Raw genomic sequence first — 26152 nt, forward strand, 5'->3', positions numbered from 1 at the left:
GATATAAAATGTCAAGATTAGAGCGATGGATAAACTGTGGAGGGAAGAGATTGAATAAGGAGAGGGGATATGGAGGAGTGAGCTACCGATTTCAAGTGTTTCCTTAAAATCCGGGCGCTATTCTTTCAGGTGTATTTTTTTTTTCTTCTTTTCTTTTGTCATCTGTTTCTGAAAGAAAATGCCGAAATCGTCTTGAGATGGGCGCGCGGTTCTCTTTCAGAAGTAGAAAAAGATTAGCGCAGGCGCATCAAAGCAGAAGTCTGTAAGATAGACAGGTAGATATAGTTTTTTTCTCAGTAACAAAAGGTCACATGCCCATTGTTTCTTAGATTTCTTTGAAGTTTCTCTTCGCACCGTCCTATTCTTCGTTTCGAGTGCCCGGCTCCCGCGATAACATTTATTAAAAGGAGTGCCCCGTTTATTAGTTATCGCTCTCCCCCCTTCTCCTTGTTCGATAATAAAAAATTATTTCATTTTATAATGCCGCACCAACCAGGTTTTGCCTATAGATAAGCTGAATACCTATAGTGTAATAACCTAATTAAGTTTGGGTAAACATAATTGTTTCCACGTTTCAATTTGTGACGAAAGGTATGAATATTATATCAATTGATTGCAAAATAAATACATTTCAGATGAGTTCTTCCCATTTTGGTGCACCCTCCATTCCAAATCACAGAAATCCCCATATTTTTCTGGGCCATCTGGTCAAAGTTACAGAAATCCCCCTATTTTAGTGGACCATCTACTCCAAGTTACAGAACTCCCCCTATTTTTCTGGGCCATCTATTCCAAATTACAGAAATCCCCCTACTTTTCTGGACCATCTATTCCAAATTACAGAAATACTCCTTTTCTGGACCATCTATTCCAAATTACAGAAATACTCCTATTTTTGTAGACCATATATTCCAAATTACAGAAATCCCCCATTTTTTTGGACCATCTATTCCAAATTACAGAAATACCCCTATTTTTCTGGACCATCTATTCCAAATTACAGAAATACCCCTATTTTTCTGGACCATCTATTCCAAATTACAGAAACCCTCGAATTTTTGTAGTTAAAACCCCTATACACTTATCTGCAGTTTACTGAAATAAATTACACGTAATACGCATTTGGTGATTAGCCCCTCGTTACTCCGTAGACATTATATCAAGAAATAGTTTATATATTTCTTCTAATACCCTCCCTATTCATATTCCCAACACCACCACCAACAAAGAATACCAACAAAACCCAAAACACAGTGTAAACCTATATATCCGAGACACGACCTCACTCACTAACTGCAAGATCTCAGAAAACAGATAAACTTCGGTATATATAAATATATATTTATCTCATCTTATAATCTTTGAAAAGAAAAATACAAGGTAAGAATTACTTCGTCTCACGTGCAACCATCCAAAAGTGGCGGGAAATAACAATATAGCTACCGTTCGTTTTTGATGGCGGGCTTTTATCAATATAGCCACGGAGTTCAATTAGTATAACAGAAGAGAACTATAACTCCTTGGAGAGAAAAACGCGCGAAAAAGAGGGTTGGTTTCCTATATCTCTTGGCGCGATCAAAGCAATACTCTTTTTCTAACCGATCTATCTCCTTCTTTAAGTCCCATACGGTATATCAAAATAGAGAAGCGATTGTTAAATCTTTCCCTAAATGCTTTCCAAGATAGATAAGAGTCGGTTGGGACTTGGTGGTGTTGGTAGTGGTGATACAGCAGGGACATTATTGTTACGAGTAAAAACTTTCAAGTGTATTTTTGGGGCCTTCGATAGATTCAACAATACCGGAATAAATAAGACCTGATACTAGAGTTTGCAAAAGAAAAGCTAAACACTTTCTTGGGCTGGTATTATATATTTTTTGAAGAAAGGAGGATTTTATATATCAAGAAGTGATATCTAGTTTACTAGGGAGAAGGTCTAAATCCGCCACATATATAATCTAGCTTTATCTCCAGTCCAAACGTATAGTAGGTCCGGAGTTAATATCCGCCTCTAAATTACAACCAGCCAGCATCTCATTGGTTCTTGAAAGAAAATATCCCGGCCTCCCTTGTATTTTGAAAGGGGTAGTACTGGGACTATGGCGTAGAATACTTAGGCATCTTAAACCTTCTCCCTAGTAAACTAAATATCGCTTCTTGATATATTTAAAGGAAGTATAGGAATGAATAACAGTTAGCATTTTCTTCCCAGCTTAACGAGTAATGAAAGGTTTAAAATATTAAGGCCATTATTTTACTTTTAACCTGAGGTGGGTCAATTTTGGACCGTATTTGTGTAACGTCAACGCCTTTCAGCATCGTATGAAATAAATGGTTAGGCGTAGGTGTCTTCCCCTTTATTTGTTACAAACTAACAAAAAATATATATAAATGCCTGCCGGCTGATCTACGACCGAACACAGAGGGAGAGAGAGAAAGAAAGAGTTTTATTTCTAGATGGACAATGGTCGCCTCAATAGACTGCCCGCTGGAATAAAGGGCACCAAAAAGAAGGAAAATAAAAGGTGTTTCCTTTCTCGCTTCATAGAGGGTATAAATAATAGGAGTAGAAACAACCTAGTTGTTCACCATATTTTAAAACCAATAAGAGGACGCAAAGAGAAGCGTTCAAAGAGAGAACTCGATAAAACGGCATCAGTTCCACTCCTCTTCTTTATATCCTCTTTGGTGGCGTTTTCTCCGCTATATTCCGAAGGTCCACGCATCCTGGTGGATGGCTTTTTATCACGACACGTAAAACGTTCTTATATTGCACGCCAAATAGAAGATATCATTGTGAAACGCGCGTATTTTTGCGCGCCTCTTTTGTGCCGAGTATTTTTTATCCCGAAAACCTCATAGATATATAAATATATTAATTTGGGGCTTAAGAATTTAGTGTAAATGCAAAAATGCAGCGCTATCTAATTGGAGAGGTTGAACTTGCACCTACAATGGGAATAGCGAGCCAAAATCCACTAAAACTGTCACTAAGCAGTATCGTCTGGTTCTATTGTCTACAACTGTACTGATTTAAACTGAACGATAACCAGAATTCAAAACCAAGCTGCAGTTATACCTGCAAATATATCAATCACATATTGAGAACTAAAACTATATTTTTTATATCTATGGGGCACCCAAACCTAGCGCCTTCCTAGTCCCTACTCTTCCCGCGCTTTCAGATAACACCACGTGCAACAAAAAAAGAAAAAAAATTCGCGCCTCTATATCCGTCTGACCGAAAAGGGGACGTACGAACAGAAGAAAATGTAATAGGGACACCCTATGCCCTATTGTAAACTGATTTAAAACTCCGTACCGCGCCCGAGAGAAGATGGATCATACCCTAGCCAAGTTTACTATAGAACTACTTGAAAATTATACCGTAGTAACCCTACGCCATACCATCGTGAATGGTGCAAACTACGAACTGGAATACAATCCAGAGAAAAAGCTGACACAATAGAATTGCTTGCTACCCGTTCGATATTTTATCTCATTCTCTTTTCCTCCTTACTCTATTGGTAGGGACATGCACAGAAAGAGATACTCATATATTTGACCAGTAAGGTATAACACCTTGAGTGACCGGCAATTTCATCCCATAAGAAATGATGGAAGAAGTATGCCGGGATTCCTGCAGCCTTTTTTCATCCACAACTACTTCAAAACAGAACATTTACATTTAATTGTTACAAGCGAGCAATTAAAGCTACAAAACTGACACCTCCATGCAGTCATTACAATTTAGCTAATGCTTTCTTGCGAATGTCAACACTTTAAATGAGAAGACCTTGCAAAAAAAGAGACCTAATCAGAAAGAATTAAAAGCGAGGAGGCAAAACGAGGAGGCGTTCCAACTGTAAAGCTTCAGACACTGAGAAATGATCCTATTGATGTTGACGATCATTAAAAGTACAAAAGAAAGAGAAAAGATACTGTCCCCCCCTCCTTTTACGTGCCCCCCTCCCCCCTTTTGCCGGAAAACCCTTATTCTCACCTATAAAGCTTACAGAAACAATGACTATACACAGAAGAGGTGAAACCCCCTCCCTTCAAAGACGTAGAACACAAAGTGTTGCTGGCGCACGCTGCCCGAGTGTCAAAGAGACTGCGTCGACCCAAGTTACTTTGGTATTTAAAAAGAGATAAAATAAGGTGTTCGTACACCTTTGATAACGCTGTCAAGTAAGGTAGTATCTGTATATATGGTAGGCGCAAGGTCCCATTGAAGATTTGCCAAAATGAAAATAGATTTGAGCGCTTAAGCCGAGACAAATTAATGAGAAGGATCCGATTTCGTAACCCTCCCACTATACCAAAGGTTGTACTTAAAAATAAAAGAGAAAGGGCTGAGAGAGAGAGAGAAAGAGAGAGAGATGAGTTTGCCTTTAGTTGCTCTCTACATAGACTAAATAAATATCACCAGGACAGTTACATTTTTCAACACCCTTAAATCAAGACACCAGGACACCAAGGAGCGCGTGTACAGCCTCCCTTATGTTTCCAGCCCCGTTGTTGAACATGGAATTTCACGGTCAACTGTTTCAGTTCAAATATACGAGGTTAATTAGGTCTGTAAGTGCTGAAAGATTGAAACAATATGAACAGAATTATTTTGTAGATACAATTAAGGGGAAACAACCGCGTTGTTTGGTGGCTGGCGTTAATTAGTCTACGATCTCTCGACGCTCTCCTTTTAAATCGGAATAGGGTGTGCGGAAATTGGGAGTGAAGGGGGTCGGAAGTGTCACGGGGAAGCGAGTATACGACAATAATTAATAATGTCGCGCCCAAAACCGCTTTGCTTTCAAGCTATAGAAGCGACTACTATTTGGACTTTCGCTTTCTGTGTGTGTATCTATATATACAGGGTGTTTCTGATAAGTCTGTGTGCATAAATTAAGGTGTTTATGTTTTTTTGGGAGATCAATTTTGAGTCGAAAATGTTCTGTACTTCTATCGCCATTTTGTTTGCCACAAGGGACACTGTTGACGAGTTAAGATTGCATCCAGAGTATTTTACGGATGGCCCCTTAAATTTAATTAAGAAACTGATTAAGACAATGATTTATAATTTAATTAAGGGGTCATCCCTAAAACACCCTTGAAAATCTTAACTCGAAAACAGTATCCCTTAGGGCAAACAAAATTGAGATAGAAGACAGTTAACCGATTTCCAAATGAACATCCCCCTTAATTTATAGAATGCATACAGTTATCAGAAACACCCTGTATACACACACATATATATATAAAACAAAAGACATATATACATATATATAGGGGTGTACGAAAAATTAAAAAATACAATAGGACATACTGACAATGAGGTATGGACGAAGAGCTTAAAACCTTAAAGGCGTTGTTACTCTCTCTTTCTCTGTCCTCTCTATTCAAGTAATTCACCTATCTTTCACTCTAAAGGTATTGTTTTTATTTAAAATGTGTCGCCACGAGTATAAAAGCCGTATATATATATTCTGAAAAGAATTAACGTTGCCCATTATTTACTTTCACTTTCATTTCAGGTGAAATATAAAAAAGCTTCCCCAATTGTTTTGACTAAGAGAGGAACACCTATTCGCCTCGTGCTTTTGTGCAGCCTGAATGCGGCAATAGTTTATCAGGTTTATTGTGTATACAAAAGAAATGGGAGTTGTTTCAAATACGGCGGTGAAATTTTTATTTCTTTTTTTCTAATGAGATTTAACTGCTCGGACAACTGGATATAAACAAAAAGCCTTCTCCCCCCCCCCCAAGTCACGACGAATTATTCTATACCCTACTCTTTCGGAAGCCCACTTTTCTGGTTTTTGGGAGATTTATTTATTTATTTTTTTGGTTAGGGTTAATTATTTTAATCTGGGTTGGTTTTGTTTTCAAAATTGGGTTTTGATTTACGCGAAGCGACTATATGTCAAATGATGATTTGGAGTTCCATTTGTTTTACTGATTTTGGAGGTTTATTTGGTTTGGTCCTAGCAGAGAGAGGGGAAAATTAAGTTTGCCATTGCAAAGACACTAAATAAGTCACATTCAATTTTATAAATTTTGATTAAACGCGATGCCAGAATATAGAAACCTAAATCTGAGATGTACAGCATCTTCAAGATTAACCTTATTGTTAAGCCGGCCTTGAATACCGAAAACCCCAGCCTTAATGTTGATTAAAATGTTTTTAATTAAGTTTGAAAAAGCGTTTCGTAAATTTATTTCAAAATAACCCATAAGCTTCCATAAAAAATTAATTAAGTCAAACGCCGCTAATAAATAAATTAAATCCACTTTAAAGAGTAACTAATTAAGCCTAATTTGCATAACCATCCAATCGCAAAGTAACTCATTAAATTCGTAGCCTCGAATAAGCACTATAACCCACTTTCATAGCACCATCTTAAAATTAAAATAAAAGACAAATATTCAGTTTTTTTGTTAAATAAAACAATATATTTTCCGGTAAATGTCACCATATTATCATTATTTTTTATTTTGTTTATCTCGATTCATCACGTGGTAATTCTTTCCAATTTATCTCATCAATTTAAAATTTCCTAATTAATATTACATAGTATACTTTCTCTCTACCACTTTTACTGCTGGGGGATATACACACCAATTTATTTACATAATGTATATATACGCTATGAACAGTTAAACGATCAAGATATATACCTGGGTTTTTATTTTTATTATACAATTACTATCAGAAGTAGATAAAACTCGAAAGTAAACTCACTCGATGGGGGGGGGGGTAAATTAAAAAAAAATCAAGTGAGAAAATTTAAATGCACCAAATATAAATTAAAAATGGTTTTTATAATTTCAAATTTAATTTACTTCTGGTATATTGCGTATTAGCGCGAGCTTTAGTTTCGTATACAAGGGGGGGAAGGGAAGGGGGTAGAGTTATCCATGTTTTAACTACCGCTGAACAATTTAAATTTATGTATTCATTACCACATGGTTGGTTTTTTTGGGGTTTTTATATCCAATAGGAACTTTTTTATACATACATTACATAACTCTACGACTTTACTCTTATTCTATTTTAATTGGCAGTTAGTTTTCCCCATAATTCATTTCGGAGGGAATGGGATTAAGGGGGAGGGGAAGGGGTGAAGATAAATTCGAACTCAACCACCTGACTAGTTTTTTTATAACCGAAATAAAATTACTTTTAAAAAAAAATCAATAACAATTGTAAAACGAAAAAAGTTAAAATTTACAATATCAATAAAATAATTATAAATGCCCGTTAAATTCTAATTTTATGTGTAACAGTCTTTCTTTCTTTTTAATTGAAGGGAGTTGTTTATTTACATTTATTTATATTTATTTTTATAAATAATACTCTTACGATAAACACCGGTTTTGTCTCTATTTCTTTTTTTAAATAAATTTTTTTAAATTTTGAAACATTTTCAAATTATGGGGGAATGTTGAACATAATTTTAGCAAAGTAATTTTAATTTAGTACAGGAATAATTTTGAAGTAATGTGGTTAAAAAGAAGAAGTGTGATATTAACCGTAACTTAAACATTGTCTTAATAAAGTTAATCGACATTAAAGTGATAGTAAAAGCAATATTAAAATTAGTAAAATTGTGCGAAGAATAAATGCAAGAGAAAACCTGAGAACGAAGTTTGTAGAATTTCACTTAAATGCGCAACGAAAGAGAGAGGTTAGACAGTGAGAAAGAACAATTGAACCTAAAGGTCCCAAACTAAAACTCTGCGAACTTTTCCCAAATTTAAACGCAAAACATAACTTTCATTCGAAAAAGCAAATATCACACGTCTTCCAGTTATGGGCAATTCTAAAATATTAATTTAAATAACGGGAAAAATGACCCAATGTTTTGTTATTTTAAAGTCATTTCATTTATTTAACTAATGTTTTTAGAAAGTTACGGCTACACTAGGGAAGCCGAGGATAAGGGGCTGGGGTGTCTAGCGAACCTCTCTTCCGGTTTGACAAAGAGATAGGCGAAGGGAGACCTTTGAAGTTCAGCGGCGGCTGCAGCGGCAGCCGCGGCGTGGTGATGATGGTGAAGCTGAGACTGAGATCCCGGAGAAACGCTCGACGGAGGCTGAGGAGCGCCGGATGATCCGTTCACATTCCCGGCGGAAAAGTAGCCGCTCGGGGGACAACCGCACGATATCAAACTTCCGTAAGAGCCATTAAAAGCCGCGGCCGCGGCAACGGCAGCCGCCGCGTGAGACTGGGACAAAGATGACAGTAAGGTACTAGCCGCTGCCCCTGAAAATGGTGACATATCTGAGGGTTTCCCCAACAAGTCCGAGGCAGCGTTCGCCGCTCTTAATTTCGCCAATGAATCGAGTCCTCCGTAAAGTCCACTTAGATGTGAACCCAACGACGTCGGTAAGGGTGCCAAGGGAAAAGTGCGCGCCGTAATAGCCTTTTCACTGTCTAACGGACTGCTGGACATGGGTGGTGAAGACGTTCCGTTGTTACTACTAGGAGAACAACGTGACGCCGGGCTCAAAGATAATGGAGGGTTGTTTGTCGGAGAGCTGGAACGATGGTTATGTTGTTGTACACCACCGTGTGTCGGCGAGGTTGTCATGGAACTCGAGGACATGGATGTCGGTATGGGACTGACTACTTGATGACCACCGTGTCCCGGATGAGGCGGGGGTAAAGGTAGATGGTGAGGAGCGTAACGCGCGAGAGAGTCCATGGGTAGACAATGTGACGGATGACTCGGATGGTGCATGCTTAAAAAGGGGTTCTCCTTCTTAATCATGGGTTTGGGTTTCCTTCTGGGACGGTACTTGTAATCGGGATGTTCCTTCATATGCAACGCGCGTAGTCTCTTAGCTTCATCGATAAACGGTCTCTTCTCCGCTTCGGTTAATTGCTTCCATTCGGCGCCCAATCTTTTACTTATCTCGGAATTGTGCATCTTTGGATTTTCTTGGGCCATCTTCCTTCGTTGTCCGCGGGACCAAACCATAAAGGCGTTCATGGGACGTTTAACGTGGTCCGAAACCGCTTTCCCGGACATCCCGCCTGGGTTTCCGGACGGACCGGTTCCAATTCTGAAAGCTCCGACATTTTGGGGTAAGTGAAGATGATGTTGAGGTGGCGAGGGTAACCCCGTACCCATGGGACCCGAGCCGCCCTGATTCGAACCAGGGTTACCTCCAGGGACGGCGAACGGGAAGGTACGCTCCCATAGAAAACGGCAATGCAGAAATTCCTCCGTGGTAGCCACTTTTAATTACTGAACCCGATTTTTATAATTAATTGTTCCTAAGATATAATTAACGTACGCGTCCCGAACGAGACTCGACTAATCTCGGTAATCTTTACTTCCGATTGAGTGAAAATTAGTGTCAAGTCACGCGCCGTAGAATTAAGTAAGTCAGATTTGAGTAGAACGTTACTAGAGATCGGTGCGAAATTGGACGCGTCTTTCCGCGTGGATATTCTCTGACAGAGTGGTTTTAGTCTAAAAGAGGATTTTGTGATTACGGATAGATCACTTCACTCGTTCTCTCCCCCCTATTTCCCCCTTTATAAATCCCCAACTAGCCCGAGATGTAACGAGGCTTCCAATTGGTCGAGGGGACGTCTGTCAGTCGCTGGGAAATCGGCGCGAGGGGGGCGATCCCGCCCATATTCATTGTAGTACCTCGGTTACGACATCGCGGCGCAAGGTGCGGATCTTATTGGAAGGGATGGTGTTGATTTAATAGCGCATGAACGGATGGTGCCGCCATCCAACTGAGACTCGGGGAACGGCAAAAAAATGAGGTTTTATATCTATTTTTTTTTTCATTTGGGGAAGGGGATGACGATTATCTCTCTCCTCCGGAGTAAGGAGTCTCTTTTTCTACTGTAGGGAAAGGAAGACGGCGCGATGATCCGGAAGATACCGCGGCACTACAAGGAAGAGAGACTTCACGTTTAACCCAAGCAATACAGATTTTCTCGGCAAAGAACGAGGTAGGGACTCGTCTCGTGTCTTATTTCATAATATATCTATTTATTTCTAGCATGTTTTTGTACTATTAAGATTATTAAAGTTTGTCTGTCTGTTTCAAATACGGAGATTAAAATTAACGTACGTCATTAACGATATATTATAGGCAGAAACCTAGAAATTCACTATATATATTAGTAGGAATGCATACAGTTTATAGGAATAAATGTGTAGCAATTTCTAAACGTATGCGAAGATTTTAGTAGCTTGACATGACGAATTTTATATCGCGAATAATATCTATCTATCTCGAGCGTGCCTGGCCAGGTGTTCTTACAAACCATTGAAATCACATAGTAATTGAATAATACTCAAGCCCGGCGGCCCGGCCCACAAAACCCGCTTAGAAATTTACAAGGGATAACAGGGGGCACGACGTTTCCTATTGGCTTTATGTATTCCAGATAAAATAAACAATATTTAAAGCTTTACGTGCACAAAAATATCCAAATTCACAATAAGTGAATATTTACCATTATTGTTAATCTATGTGTGTTTATCACATGAAACTTAAAATGTGGTTATAGCTAATGTTTTCAAGACTTAATGTTATAAATGTATACTAAAGAACTAAGTATATTTTCTACAAATTCAGTACTTTCAATATCTACTTAAAATTCATCAATATTGCAACAATTACAATCAATCCACCTAATACACATTAAATTACACCCAAAACATGGACGCCCCCCTGATAATACCACCTTACCTACATCTTCCCCACCAAAAAAACCCCAAACAATTCAAGTCAAACCCCACAACACAATCAATACAAACCGTCCAGTCCAACCCACATGATTAAAAGAACAAATCTAAAAAAAATAAAATAAAAAAATAAACCACCGCACAAAAAACTATAACTAGATCCGAATGTCGTTCTCGTACAGTTAGGTACCAAAAAGTACTAGAGGGGGCATTTGGGACACTGAACGAAACCCAGAGATATCGCCAACGGTATAATAGCACGCGTATAGTAGCCGTCGAAGCAACTAACTGCATGGAGCGATACGACAAGGGGATGGGATGGGGTACACGAGGGGCACGAGAAGCTACCCTACAGGAAACGGAAGTGGAAACGAGAGTAGGGTGAACGTGATCCAAAGAGACACGTGGATATGACACCTGAAAAGAAAACGACCTCCACCACGAGGGGAGGGAGGGGGCCATTGGGATATGGGGTACAAAGAACGATACTATATACGACCATGGTTCCACAAAGATACTATATATCGATATAACATAACCGAGGCGTTAAGATTACGTTTTTAGATTTTTGGGGTTTGTCAGGGATGGGGTAGGGGGGATGTTTGGGGGTTGGGGGAATGCGTGTTCCATTATAGTCGACGCGGAGTATTGTATCTGGTGTCCGATATAGACATTGTCGGCTCGTTTAGAGTATACGGTGTATAGGCCTACCTTATCATATAGACTGCACCGGACTTTTTTTTGCTGTTATATTCGGAATCAGTTACAGCAAGAGTAAATATAAAGAAAGAACAAGGAATTGTACAAAGTATTCGTGGCATCTAACTCTTAGTACTTTACGGATGACCCCTTGATTTTAATTAAAAAACTGATTTCAAGACAATGATTTCTAATTTAATTAATTAAGGGGTCATCCCTAAAACACTCTTGAAAATAAATCACAACTCGAAAACAGTGTCCCTTATTGTAAACAAAATGGTGATAGAAGTACAGAACATTTTCGACTCAAAAAATTTATTTCCTAAAGAACATCCAGCTTAATTTATGCATGCAGACTTATCAGAAACACCCTGTACATATTCGCCAACGCAACAATCCACTTGGTGTATAGAATATTCGAGGATACATTTCGGAATTGCTAATTTTCCAGACAAAACCATGACCATGAGGCAAGGAAGGAGCTAGATATACGTGCATCAGTTTGAACGTTTTTGTGTAAAGATATCGGAGAAAATAGAGAATAGCAAAGAACTTTTCGCGTACCGCTTGTATATATCACTATTTTCCGAGCTATTTTCCAATTCAAACAAGTCAGCACCTAGTCACTGTTATTTCAGAATAAACCATGTCCTTCTTTACCACCATCTCCCTCCCCTTCCACTTCGGGATCGGAAAAATAGGTCTTTGTTAAAAGGCAACAGGAGCTATACGGTAGCAAAGTAAAACTTTTTGCGTCCATGGGCTATGGCAAAGAGTTCGTTCGTTCCTTCCTTGGACATTGTGTGTGACAATAAACAGAAATGGGGCTCAAGAATCTGAAGAATATTCTGAATCACATATAAACCTTTCGTGGCTCACCCAACTTGTCTATCCACAGAAATTGAAGAAGAATATTAGACAGAAATTATGGAGGAACTCTGATTTCTATTTTTTTCAGTTAAAAATATAATATTTTTCAAACAATATCTCCTGATCTGAAATTCATTTAAATTTAGATAATACATAGTTTAGACGCAAGGAGGATTCATACCATTTACACAAGGAGACCAGGCAACTTTGAGCGTAAAATAGCAGACGATTTTACGCTCTAAGTCCCTTGGTCTCCTTGTGTTAATGGTAGGAATCCATATCTAACCAGCCCCTTGTACTTTGGTCATCCCACCCAAGTTCATCACCATAAATTTCTTGAAATTTTAACGAATCTTCTTCAGGGAAGCGTGTTTAGCAAGTTAACTTTGAGTTAATCTACACCAGTCTGTACGCGGGTAAAGCGGGCGCTTTTTCAAAAGAATACATTTTACTATTATAAGGAACAAACTGGGGCCTGAGTCCCAGCCGAATTTAAAAGAGCGGGAACAAGCGAGCCCTTGTGAATGTGCGTATATAACACTCCAATAGTTTTTGCCGCGCCTTTTCTATACACTATAGTATAGCGCAACGTGCTACTCTTTCGCGCCAACTGTGCACGAGCTTTTCAAGGGATACAGGGGGCGCTTTATAAAAGAAAAATCGAGCACGAGAATTTATTTTTCTTTTATTTTGACACCCTCGTGCGCACCTTACTCCGTAGGACAACCGAGTATGGATGGTGCACCCTACTATCCTTTCTAGGGATTGTATTTGCTCAAGGAACCGAGTTTTGGACACCTTTCTTTAGGGTGTACCGCGTGTACGGAACTCCGAGCTCTCTATAGTGTGTACCACAATGTTTGGAAGGGATAAACGGGTTCTTTGTTAAAATTTCGACGTTGGGACTGTTCCTTATTTTTATACGCTGGATGGTTTGGTTTGGTTTCCAATGTAATGGTAATTTTTGGGGTAGGCGTGTAAAAAAAAAAGTTAAGTTTTTGAAAAGTATAAGAGTTGCTGTCGATTTGTTTAGAGATATATGTAAATATTATCATGAATTTGGTGTGGTATTTCATGAATATCGATTGATATGGCTATCATAACTGATCTAAACTAGTAAGCATTTGGAACTATACGGCCTAATTAATTTAACTAACACAAATTGATCGAAAGAGGCGAGTTATCCCAAACAATACAGAGCGTAGGGGCCAAAAATTGAATTAAATTATATCCCCAGTATTAACCCCCAAACCAAAAGAAATAAAGGAAAATGAAAGCAATGTTCCTAAATCCCTGAGCTGACAATAAAATAATAAAATTATTCTTTTTACCATTATTTGCAATTTTGGCCCAAAATCCCTACGGTATTTAACAATAACAGAGCATTTTTTATACCATCAAATAAGGGAAACTAAGGATGGAAAGCACCAGAAGTTAATCTAGAAGAAGTAGGAGACCCCGTAAACTTGTGCAAAATCATAACGAGCCTTGAAATTATCAACATTTTAGACTAAAAATTGATTTCCCATACTGTAGCACCTTTTTGGAACACCTTTCAACAGGTGTAGCAACGTCATTCCCAGTTTTTTAAATGATTAAACAAACTAATCGGAATTAATTTTTAAATAAGAATTAGTACCGTGAATCCGTGACGTATATAAGCATTACGTTCTTAGAATGTCAAACTTCAACTCATTTACTTCAGTTTTGACGTAGAGACGTTTTGTTATTACAAAGGAGCTTAAAATATAGGTTTTATTAGGTACGTCGAAACCCCATTCATTGTGTATGCATGAGTTTTGCTTAATGTACGAAGGTCCAATGAGAATACGGTTTATCCGTTCCACCATCCATTGTTAAAACCCCAAGGAAGGTTATACCCTTTTGCGATATAGCGACAGAGATCTCGGATTTCTAGCAATATAAGTGAAGGCAACTGCGCAAGGTATGGTTGGATGATGAAAATGTTTTCCAGTTAAAAACAGACAGTCGGATGAGAAAAGAGGATGATAGAGAGATATTATTACACGGCCCAAAGTTATTCAAGATCCCATTGTGACGCCTCGCCTGAATAGCTGACAATTACCAATTCAGATTCATTCTTTATATTATACCACTCATTCTCCAACCCTTTCATAAAAGCCAAGGGACCCACCGTGCTAATCAAAATTTTTATTTGATTTTAGTGATCTAAAAGGGTTCAAGATAAAAATTTATATTTCTTTCTTTTTTTTTTTGGAAAAATCTTCGTGATTATTTTAACCCCTTTTTCATCTTTAAGTTTCATGAAGTAAATTTGGTCATACTTATACCTATAATAACTAAAAAATATTAAAATTAGGGTATGCCTTTTGAAAAGTTGGTAAACGTTCAAAATGATTCTTATAGTTAAAACTAAATAAAACTAATAAATAAGTAAATAAATAATACTCTGAATTATTAACCAACTCAGGACAATATGTTGAAAAGAAACAGGAATGGGTGGAGATTCGAATATATATAGAAATGTGATCGTTGCCTCACATAAGGTATTAAAAACATTCTATTCAATAAAATAAAACACCGATCATATAATACGGTATAACTATAATGGCAAACCGCAAAATGATAGAGCAAGAGGAATTGCCAATCAATATTGACTGGAGAAAAAAGAACCCCCACCATTCAATTGATTCTCATTTTGGTTAGGTGTATATGGGACAATAAAGGCGGGAAAAATATTATTTCCCGCCAAACAACAGTTATTAGACATTAATACATATTAATATCATCACTTTGCACCTTCATTCAATATTATCAATATCACGTCAATAATAAAGACCAAGGCTTAGATATCGTTTCTAGGCCAAGGGTAAAGATATAGTCAAAAGGATTTTAGACTTACCAGGTCGAAGTAAGTCCAACTGTCTCCACATTGTGAGGAACTTTACCATCTGTTGGGAGATAAAATACCGGGACTTTATTTTTTGGAATTATTTGACTTAATTAAAAAAGAACATTTAAAACGCGACCGACACGAAGCTGATTTCTACTTCAAAGTTGCAATTTGCACTTTGACCTCCACTCCTTTTTTTATACAGTTTTTTATAAGGAAATTGCGTCATTTCTTTAGATTTAATTTTGGCCTAATAAAAAATTGACCAAAAGCTTAGTTGCAAATTGAGTCTAGGCCTAATTATAAAATGAAGAGTTTTGGAAATAAATTGACTGGAAAACAGTTGACGTTTTGGACTTAGATCTTTCCAGTTTGGCGCGTGAAAAAATCGCACGTGCTGCTCAATTTTCATTTTCAAATTAGGCTTAACATTGCACATACGCCAAGGCTACGGAAGTTTTTTAGTTTAACTGGAGGTTTGAAAACACAGCATCATTTTTAACACGTAATTCCCTATAGAGAAGTCCTGACACGTTAATTTCATTACTTTTAAACGTAATTTCAACCAGGAAAATCTTGAAACGTAATAATATAATACCCCCTGAATGTAACTAACAGCATAAAAAGCGGGAAAGCGTAACGTGGAAATGTTCAAAAGAGAGATTCTAAAATAGGCGGCGGTCGGCGCTCGCTTATAAGTAAGTGTATGTACGCTTCGAAAAACGTCTCAGAAAGAGAAAAGTCGACATTCAAGACGACGAAATATTCTTGGTATCCGCGGTATGGAAATTTTTGGGGGATAAGAGAAGATGGCATTAAGAGTATCGCGCTCCTTTTTCTTTGAAGTAACCGGTAGAAAAAAAGGGGGCGCGCGAGATTCGAGCGCGCCAAAATAGGGGAAACATAAAGCGGATAGCTGAGAGAAGGAAGATGCTGAAAGATGCTAGGATAATGGGGATGGAATAAGGCAGATCTAGCGGGAATGACGCGAGTATCATGGCACATTACCCATGCGGCGTTGTCCCGTATCCGGTTAGAACTATTTTCTCTCCTCTTTTTTAAAGGGAAAGCCTCACTCCATATATCGCATCGCGCTTCTCCTATACCCATTACGTCAAAATTTCATCATTAACTTCGATACATTCTTGGCTACAGTTACAAGCACTGAAGCTTCCGGTATAAAAGAGGTTATTCAGTGTTTATGATATGATCAGGCTGAGATCTTAGAAAACTTGCTAAAACCACGATGATGAATTCAGAGCAATTAACCAGCAACCTACAGCTTGAAGTTAATTATTGAAAATTGTTAAGAAACGTTCATGTCTTGTTAGCATAGTTGAAGTTTCAAATTAAACATATCTTCATTCTAACTCTCTCTAACTAAGACCATTGCACAAATTTTTATGAAATTCAAGGATTTACATATTGCCACGCATCTCAGATGGTACTGAAACTCTCCCTTTAAGAAGAAGACGGAGACGAAGACCACCAAGACCAAAAAACCGGGCGGTATACATCCTTCTCTTCTTTCTACACTGAAGTATACGATGTTCTGTCTTTTTGAAAGGTCGCGGCGTAGTAAGCATGATGCGGGTGTTCTTTTTAGACTCCTAAAAAGTCGTTGAAAAGGGTGTCCCTTTTTCGCTTCCCGAATAGAAGAAAAGTTAAAACTGTTTTGGATATAAGAAGACCTCTTGCACCGTCGCGCAGAAGTAGCTGGCCCGCCTGCCTGCCACCGACTTTCCAAAAGAGCGGACATCGAAAGGCGAGCCTCTCATTGTACCAACTTCCGACTTATATTCTCTACTCCTTAAGGTTTAAAGCTCGAAAAACTATTCTTCTTCTTTTCTTTGAATCTAGAGTTTTATCCTAGAGGAACCCCCTTGCTTTTCTTTTACGAAGAAGGATAACTCCCGGTTTCTTTTATACATATTTTACATTTCGGAAACCATCTCAAAACTCTGGATCTTCTTTCAGACTTGACTGTATAGTCGCAAACTACTTTTCCCCCTCTCTCTCTTAGAGAAAGAGATTTTATTTTTATTTTTGAATAAGTTCCTCTTTTTAAGTTACACGGGGGTCAAGTTAGTTTTAAAATGGTGCTAAGTTTTTGTCGTTAGTGTGGTGAAGTAAAATACGCTCTTCGCATTGTTTACTTGGCAAAAGCTTAGGAACGTGTTTACTAAGAAATGGTAAATAAGACGATATACGTGTTTCAGAATCAGATGTTGGTTTTTTTTTTGTTTTTCGAGGCCTGAAGTATTTACTATCGTTCGAAAGGAAATAAATAAGGGTATGACATAATCAAAGGACTTCCATGTATCTCTTATAGAACCAGAGTTATAACACTTTTTCCAAAGTGGGTAGCAAGTTATTAAAATATGGCACTAGGAGTAACAAACCTTACATTTCAAACCTCTCTCAACAGACCCATTGAATTACTTCCAGCCATATTTTTCAAATTAAAGATACATCTCTAGAAAACGTATAGATCATTTTGAAAAACACCTTTTTCCATGGACATCAATAGATGGCGAGATTATTGCAGGCCTCTAACTTCGTTATTTCAACGCTCTTATTTCCGCGATTCTCGGGAGTCGGAAAACCCAGTCAGCCAGCTGTGTATGTACAGTACACTCTTGAACAGAGAGAGAGAGTCAGAAAAGCATCTAAGCCTACTTTTAAAAGGATGAAGGGATCGTATGAAGTCAAAAGAAACAGAGGAGGGAACCGGGAAAAGGGCTGGAAATTTTCTTTAAAGCAGAGAGAGGGAAGACTCCTTAGAAGAAACGCGTGAAGCTCCAATGATTTCTAACGGCAATACTATCCGGAATAGTTACAGAAACCGCGATGTTTGGGGACATATTGCGCGCAAAGAAAAGAGCAGAAGAGTAGGGATGGAGATAGAGAGAGAGTTGGTTCAAAAAGAGGCCTTCTTTATGGCGCGAAACACTTTTGAGGAAATTCTTTGACACCATTTGGAAGCGAGCGCGCTAGAAATGAAGCACGAGCTCCAACGTTTTTAAAAGAAAACCTCAGATTGTCACGTATCTTTTTCAACCATCCACCTCAATAAGGGTCTAGTTCTTTTAGAATCAAATGATTCAATTCAATTCAGTTATAGTAATATCAAAAGAGAAATACGTTAAAGATTAACCTAAGGATTCAGTTCAGTTCAATATCGAACGTATACGTTCTGAGCCTAGGCATTCCTTAATACGAATTTATATATAGTTTTCGATGATTGAGAAGTCACGTGGTGCATCAGGACTCCTGATCAGCGAGTCCTCTTTTTGACTGATGACATTCCACCGTTTTCAATATTGAGGAAAAAATATAAAAGCGGGGACAGGATGCAATAAAGCCAGCCTTTTGTCACCCTGCATGCTGCTGCGCATCAAGCTAAAAAATAAAAGCATGCATTCTTTGTGAACTCATATCTTGGCATAGTTTGAAGTTTTCTAGATCTTCTCAACCACGATTTTTATCATTCATAAACTTCTCTCTTTTTTTTTTAAATCTAAAACTGATCTAAAATATAGGAGGATCTGAAACTTAAAAAAATGTATGACGGAAGCAGTATTTTCTTCGATTATCTCGCGGTGCATATTCAATTTCTATCCCCGGACGGCGAAAAAATGAAAAATACTATCATTTGTCATGTACAGTGTCCGTTTTCTAAATGGAGTATAAAGAGAGAGAGAGTGTACAGACCCTGTACTCTGATATAACAATTTGTCATAGTGTTCAAGTAACTCTCAACTGTGTCATAGTAGCCTAAGGCAAAAACACTGAATATGATAAATTTATATATATATATACACTGGTTTTAAAATTTCGTAGGCCTATTTCAAAGTTTTTATTGGGAAGTCTGTAATCCGGATGTTTGAAAGAAAACATTAAGCCTAATTTCAAAGGTTTCCAAGGAAAACGTTAAGCCTAAATTCAAACTTTTCAAGAAGGTCAATAATTCGAAGGCATAGAAACTGAAAGGCGCCTGTAAAAGTGTTTCTCTAACAAACATTTGATATAAATTTTAATTATCTTTAAGCTAATGGATTAATATAGACGTTTCGTAGAAATTCAAAACCCTGCAGAATCGAACACATGCAGGTATTTTTTCGCGGAAAATCCATATTTAAATAGAAACCTTTGAGTTAATGACTAAAAATCAAAGGAACCAAACTCTTTCTTTTTCAAAAAAAAAAAAAGGAAAAACACAGTAGGGATTTTCAATGAAAAACGTAAAAACCATAGAAACCCCAGCAAAGCAGATCAAAAGGTGCCGAGATGGTGGCGTAACCCCAAAGATCCACTAGTTAGCTAGCTATAGAGTGGTTAGGAGTGACCGAAGCTACATTGAAGGGGGAATCATTCCCGTTACCTGTATGTGACACTTTACAAAACCCCTAACTCATGTAATACAGTCTCCAAGCGCCAAACACAACCGCCCTTAGCTTGGAGAATACCCATAGTGTAGATGAGACAGTTGTTCTGGTGACACTTTCCACTCAATCTGACCCTAAGACCACACCATTGAACCTAACGTAACCCTATGGGGGTCAAGATGTCGTCTAATCCTCCAGTAAAAACACTAAAAACGTACCATCACTACACTTTCGATCACTAAAAATGTTATTACTATTAGTAAACCTAAATTCCCAGTCATCTCATCTATCAAATGTACTAAAGAGAGTGGGGCTCAAGCCCCTTAAAAGCTCCCCTCATCATATTTGTAGGCTATAGCCCACCTCATCTCGATTCTCCTCTTTCTCTCTCTCTACTCCCAACCCCCGGTTCTTAAAGAGCGACCACGTGAATTTGACATATCGGTGAAAGGAGATTCAACTTAAATGAGCTTAGGTATTCAATAGTGTACTAGTTCTACACAGTTCAAAGAGCATTGTATACATTCTACAGTACTATTTGAAGCTTTCTTTTCTTTGATATCATAGAAAAAGTCGAGTTTTGTACCAAGATAAAGGTTAAAATACAACGCGCAAAAACACGACCGCGGTTTGTTTTGAAATTGTTAAGCCTTTGCTTTGATCAACAATACAGTGGTTTATTTTTCTTTTTACAAACAGTTGGTGCAGGGGGATTTTTCCAAGGTTTTTTTAAAGTTAACTGAATCATTAAAAGATGGCGTGGAATATTCGCATTCAAACCCAGGCGTTTGATCATGATATTAGTATGGTTTCTTTTAGATTTAAGTTTTAACTTTTCAAACTTGAGAAATTTTATAAAAACAACCAACATCAATAAGGTCGTAGTCATTCAATTGGATTTAATTGAAGAAATTAAGGCTATATACAATTTCCAAACCTAATACAAAACATGTATGGCTTCCTGATCGGATCACGCAAAAAGACAAGAGATTTAATAAGGACCCGTGTTAAGAGAAGCGTGTAATTAGTTGGAGCAATTTTAACAACAGATGTCGTCCTTAGATGCAAACTCTGAAAGGAGTTTCTTATAACAGCCTTAAACAAGGCCAAGCTAGGCTATAGCTAAATCGACGCCTTAATCGTAGGCCTAGTAAGGTTTAAGGAGGAACAAAGTGGTTTTTAAAGACTAGAGAGATATTAGGTGTATAAAGATCATCTCACTCTGAATTTTCAATGAATGGAAAGAGGGGGTGCTCCAAATATCCGATAATATTCGACCTCATAGGAGAGGGTCGTATACCGCATTCTTTATTGTATTCTATAAGTGGAAGGGATGAATCTATAGGTCTTTGTTTAAATGGGTAACGAAGGGAGCCGAGTTAGAGCGATGTTCCGCAAGACTGACATTGGAGAAGAAAAAAAATTGGTGGCTACCAAAAAACAATTTTTCATTTTATAACTACTGCCTTATCTCTTTAAAGGAGAAGTATCATGAATTCAAATACAGAAAATTCATCTATTATATAAAAGTTAATTATGGGACCCAAGTAATGAGGGATAGATAGTTCTATGGGGAAATATTCTACTCTACTTCGGCCCTAGCCCCCTTTTTTATTAACTTAATGTAACTAAAATAAATTAAACTGGATCACCAATGTAAAAATTAAACAGAAATTTGCGTCAAGATCTAGTTAAAATATAAACAAACACGCCTACACTTTTGTTTCACATTAGATTAGACTTGTCCTTTATAAGCTCCTGAACAAGGTTCTTAGCTTATAAAAGAGCTTAATGTATTGGAAAAAAACCCTTAGTGGTGATGGGTTTATAATTAATGTTCGTGTTCGCTTGGCTTAAGGCAACCTTTTTGTTCCCATAATTCTCCGTGAGAATAGTAAAGATTATGAACGTAGACTACGCTCTATATTTAGGATATGGAGCACAAAAGTTTCTTTGTATTACATCTTTTAGGTACAAAATATCTTTTACCTCCAAATATTTTGGCTAAGACTGCTTAAATCACGAATTCACACCGTTTTCGATAATTTTAGAAAAATTGCGGTTTTGAGGGCAAAAACTTTAGTTTGAATGACGTTTTGGCTAAATTAAGAAGGTTTCGTATACAGGGTGTTTCTGATATGTTTGTAAATAAATTAATAAAATCAAAATGTCAAAAATGTACTTCTTAAGACCAAAGTATGCGAGGATCTTGACATGCGTTAGTTTTTTTTTGGTAATATCTTTCGTTATTATCAAAAAACACATTAGTTCGCGGGACAAACAACAACATTAATTTCTGGACAAAATTAAGTAGAAATATTGTTCTGTATTTTTAACGAAAAAGAGAGCTTACATGTAAACGTTTTTTAGCTTCAAACTGTCGTATAGTAGTATAGCCTTACCATACTCCCATTCTTTCGCAAAACTCATCTGTACTTTCCCGAGAAATGTCGTCCTACTCTGATTATAGAGTAAAAGACAAAACGTTCGTTCTACGTACCTAGCTCTATACTTATGCACAGGTTCTCTAATTATTGTACGACCATGTATGCAGACGTACACTTTTTCAGTACAAAAAAAACTCATACCCAGTGTACGTTTATCACTATAGTCTTGAAAACGCGGAATCCATTTGGTTGGTAAGTAGAAAATTAAGTTAAAATTATTCTATTTTTTTTCTATTTGAAATTAGTTAACTATAGAAAATTGGAGTTATCATATTTATATCTGAAAGTACATTAAAAAAAACCAAGTTGGAAAAGAGTCCGATCGAGTGTTACGAAAAAAATAAAAGCTTCATAAAAGTCAGTTTTAGGAAATAATCCTAGCCACGTTGAAATTAAGTTAGGCCTAGTTGTGAAATAAATTTCGCTTTAGCTAGGCTATTTCTTTAGTTTAAACTTATTTTCTAAACACATTGACATAAATTATGATAAAAAACTTCCATTTTTCGAGGTCAACTGAATTTTTTTAATAAAGGGTTATGGTATGACCAAGTTTGTTTGGTACGCTTATAGTAAAATTTGTGACACCACTCTGTATACTACTCTTAATTTAATAACCTTGAAAATTTTAACTAGAAAATATTTAATACTTTTCAGAAGAAATTAACAACAAATTTTCCAGTTAAAACCAAAGCATAATGTCTGGATCCCTTACTATTCGATGCTTCATTCTGGCGTCTGTGCTGCTGATTTCGTTTATTTGCCAACTTCAAGCTGTAGATTTTACACGTTAGCAAGTTTACATTACTGATTAATATAGAATTGAATAACCGCTCACTAATAACTGTCTTTCTTATTTAGAGGAGGGAGGCGGCTGTCCCGGAGATATAGAACCAAAAAGTGAATTGGGTACTGTTTACTGTCCGTGCAAAAAAATAAAAGACTGAAACGGGTTTAAGTGTAAATATGGAAAGAAAAGAATAAAATGTTACAGGCGTTGCAACTGTGAGTAAGAACTATTGTAACGGGGAACAGGTTCGTTTATATTAAATACATATATAAATGTATAAACATACGTCATGAAATAAAATAAAATAATATGATCACGCTTGTTAAAATCATTTAGAAAAATCGACCTAGGCCTATACATATTTTTTAAATAGGGGTTTTGGCCGGCGCGAGAATTCTCAAAAAATTTAGATTACATAAATGAGCGCACCATTTTCATATTCCGATTTTAGTCCACGTTTGTAGCATCACCAATTGGCCATATGTCTAATCAGCGCCACTAGCGGATGGTCTGAGAACTACTCCCATAGAGACTAGGTATATTTAAGCGGGTTTGCAGAATTTCCGTCAGATGGCGCGGCGTTCGAGCCACCTGGCTATGATTCTGCAAACCCTCTTAAATATACCTAGTCTCTATGGGAGTAGTTCTCAGACCATCCGCTAGTGGCGCTGATTAGACATATGGCCAATTGGCTAAAAGTGAAACTGTTTTTTGGTACACGGGTCAGCTGATCTTTGTTTCAAAGGAACTATATAGCGTCACCTTTTTTCCTTGCCTAGTGATATACCAAAGAACAGTAACGGTACATAAATGATGATGATGTAATCAAATCCCACATACAAGAGGCTTACCATTTTCATATTTAAATAGCGGGACTGGGACGTCATTTCTAGCCTATTAAAAATATAATCAACTGGTTTTCGTTTTTAATTATTTGATATTTAAGACAATTTTTCGAAAGTAGATGAAAAATAGGGCTTATATAAATATCACGTGAATTATAATATCAGGAAAATATTATACCCTTACTTTAACAGGTGGAAATTTAAATTCAAACACGTCAGCCTCTCGCAATAACTAGAAAAAGGCGGTGCTGACTAAAATTGGGGGGAAGTGAGTCAAAAAGGGGTTCTCTCATTTTGAAATTTGATTATAAAACACGATATTTGACGAAAAATATAATATAAATTAGGCCTAAAATTACGTCTTCCAATTAAACTTCGATAATTAACCTATACTAGATGCCATTTTCTAAAGAAAGGCGGTCATTTTGCGACCATTACAGCCCCTTCCAAATATTTACAGATCACTTATGTCGGCTAAGACAAGAATCTTAAGATTTAAATCCCAGAATCGAGCTTTCATATTATTTAACCCTGATTCCCGTATTGTCGATAGGCAACCTTTCCAATGGTAGGAGTCGGACCAATACAGATGTCCAATTGATATCTGACGCCAAATCCAGTTAATTAAAGATAGAATGTAAAAAAAAACTAATTGATGTCATCTACTTTTTCTTACGATATTTCGATAATAGATGAAAAATAGGCCAAATATTATAGTTAGAAATTCAAAAATTTGAATAATAAACATCAGATAAATATTAAACCAATACTTTAACAGGTGGAAATATATAACCTTCAGTTGGTTATGGACGACGTCAGCACTGTCAAAACATGACAAATGAAAGTGTTATGAAATCGGGTATTTTTCTATCGGGTATTATAAAACGGCATGATACCCCTAGGGGAAAGTATCTTCGCTGTCTGAAGCTACAGGAAACAGTTAACTCGGTAAGTACTGGAAAGATTTTAAATTAAGTATATGATACTCAACTTAAAAAGTCATATTTATATATTTGAAAGTAGCATATAGATAAAATAATTAGAAAGCATTTCACAAATTTCCCCTCAGTCCATGTTTTATAAAATAATCTAAACCATGTTTAAACTCAATTTGGTACGCCCAATAATAATGAAAACTTATAGGTACAGTTTATATTTGATTAAATTCAATGGATAGAAAAATCGGCATTGTACCCAAAATTATTGGAACTATACACTAAAATAACATAATTTGTACAGAACGCTATATCCCAAATATTAGCAAGTTGATAAGGTACTTTTGGGGTCCTATTTGGAGATCGACGAAAATCCCGGGAGACAAGAGGTTTTTCATATAACTATTGTACAATATTATTTCTCGGCCCTTTTACTCTTAAATTATTTTCATCATTTTGGATTCGAGGTTTTTTAATCAATAGCGTCGATCGGGGTACGATCACGTTTACTGACCCATAGGAACACTCGGATGAATTTGTACCTTAACATTTGTGAAAGCTCTCCTTAGTTGCTATTTATTACTCAAAAATATATATTTTGAGATGAAATTAACCAATCCCCCCCCCGTTATAAAGGTATTTTAGATAAGGAGTGTATAATGTCTGGGTCCGTTTCTATACGATGCTTCATTCTGGTTTCTGTACTACTGATTTCGTTCATTTGCCAATTTGAAGCTATAGATTATACACGTAAGCAAGTTTCCGTTACTGATTAAAATAAAATGGAATAATCTCACTATTAACTGTCTTTCTTTTTTAGAGGAAGGAGGCGGCTGTCCCGGAAAAATAAAGGAGAGACGGAAAGGGCAAACTATTGACTGTCCGTGCAAAACTAATGAAGACTGTAACGGGTTTAAGTGTAAAAATGGAAAGACAAGAATAGAATGTTTTGGATTTACACGGTTTTGCCAGTGTAGGTAAGAACTATTATAAATAATATAATTTGTATTTATAAATATATAAACATACGTCATGAAATAAAATGAAATAAATATGATCACGCTTGTTAAAATCATTTAGAAAAATCGACCTAGGCCTATACATATTTTTTAGATAGAGGTTTTGGCCGATGCCAGAATTCTCAAGAAATCTAGATTACATAAATGAGCACACCATTTTAATATTCCGATTTTGGTCCACGTTTTTAGCATCACCAATTGACGAAAAGTGAAACTGTTTTTTGGTACATGGGTCAGCTGATCTTTGTTAAGAGGGTCAGATCTTTAGCAAAGGAACTGTATTACTTTACCGTTTTTTCCCTGCGTAATGATATACCAAAGAACAGTAACGGTACATAAATGATGATGAAATCAAATCCCACATACGAGAGGGTTACCATTTTCACATTTAAATAGCGGGACTGTGACGTCATTTCTAGCCTATTAAAAATATAATCAACTGGTGTTTGTTTTTAATTATTTCATATTTAAGACTTTTCGAAAGTAGATGAAAAATAGGGCTTATATAAATGTTACGTGAATTATAATATCAGAAAAATAGTATACCCATACTTTAACAGGTGGAA

At 36.8% G+C, this 26152-nt stretch overlaps 1 protein-coding gene and 1 long non-coding RNA gene across 3 annotated transcripts in view; both read right to left on the reverse strand.

Annotated features, from left to right (window-relative positions):
* LOC149677190 (uncharacterized) overlaps positions 1-26152 on the reverse strand; it is a 271284-nt gene that overhangs the window by 34526 nt on the left and 210606 nt on the right. For both annotated transcript variants that reach the window (XR_016366592.1, XR_016366591.1), the window contains exon 5: positions 15175-15223. This is a non-coding gene — a long non-coding RNA (uncharacterized LOC149677190). The remainder of the gene's footprint in view (positions 1-15174; positions 15224-26152) is intronic.
* On the reverse strand, positions 6452-9781 carry LOC149677191 (uncharacterized). The gene has a single exon (XM_089838209.1). It carries the CDS (start codon positions 9135-9137, stop codon positions 7920-7922), a length of 1218 nt encoding a protein of 405 aa, XP_089694335.1. The 5' UTR covers positions 9138-9781; the 3' UTR covers positions 6452-7919.

The sequence above is a fragment of the Phalangium opilio genome, unplaced genomic scaffold (assembly GCF_054372755.1).
Source record: "Phalangium opilio isolate 3A_F unplaced genomic scaffold, DU_Popi_V2 ptg000045l_1, whole genome shotgun sequence".
Lineage (NCBI taxonomy): Eukaryota > Metazoa > Arthropoda > Arachnida > Opiliones > Phalangiidae > Phalangium > Phalangium opilio.

Excerpts from the sequence above, each read along its gene's own strand:
- LOC149677191 (XM_089838209.1), bottom strand. The coding sequence starts at position 9,137 with ATGGGTACGGGGTTACCCTCGCCACCTCAACATCATCTTCACTTACCC.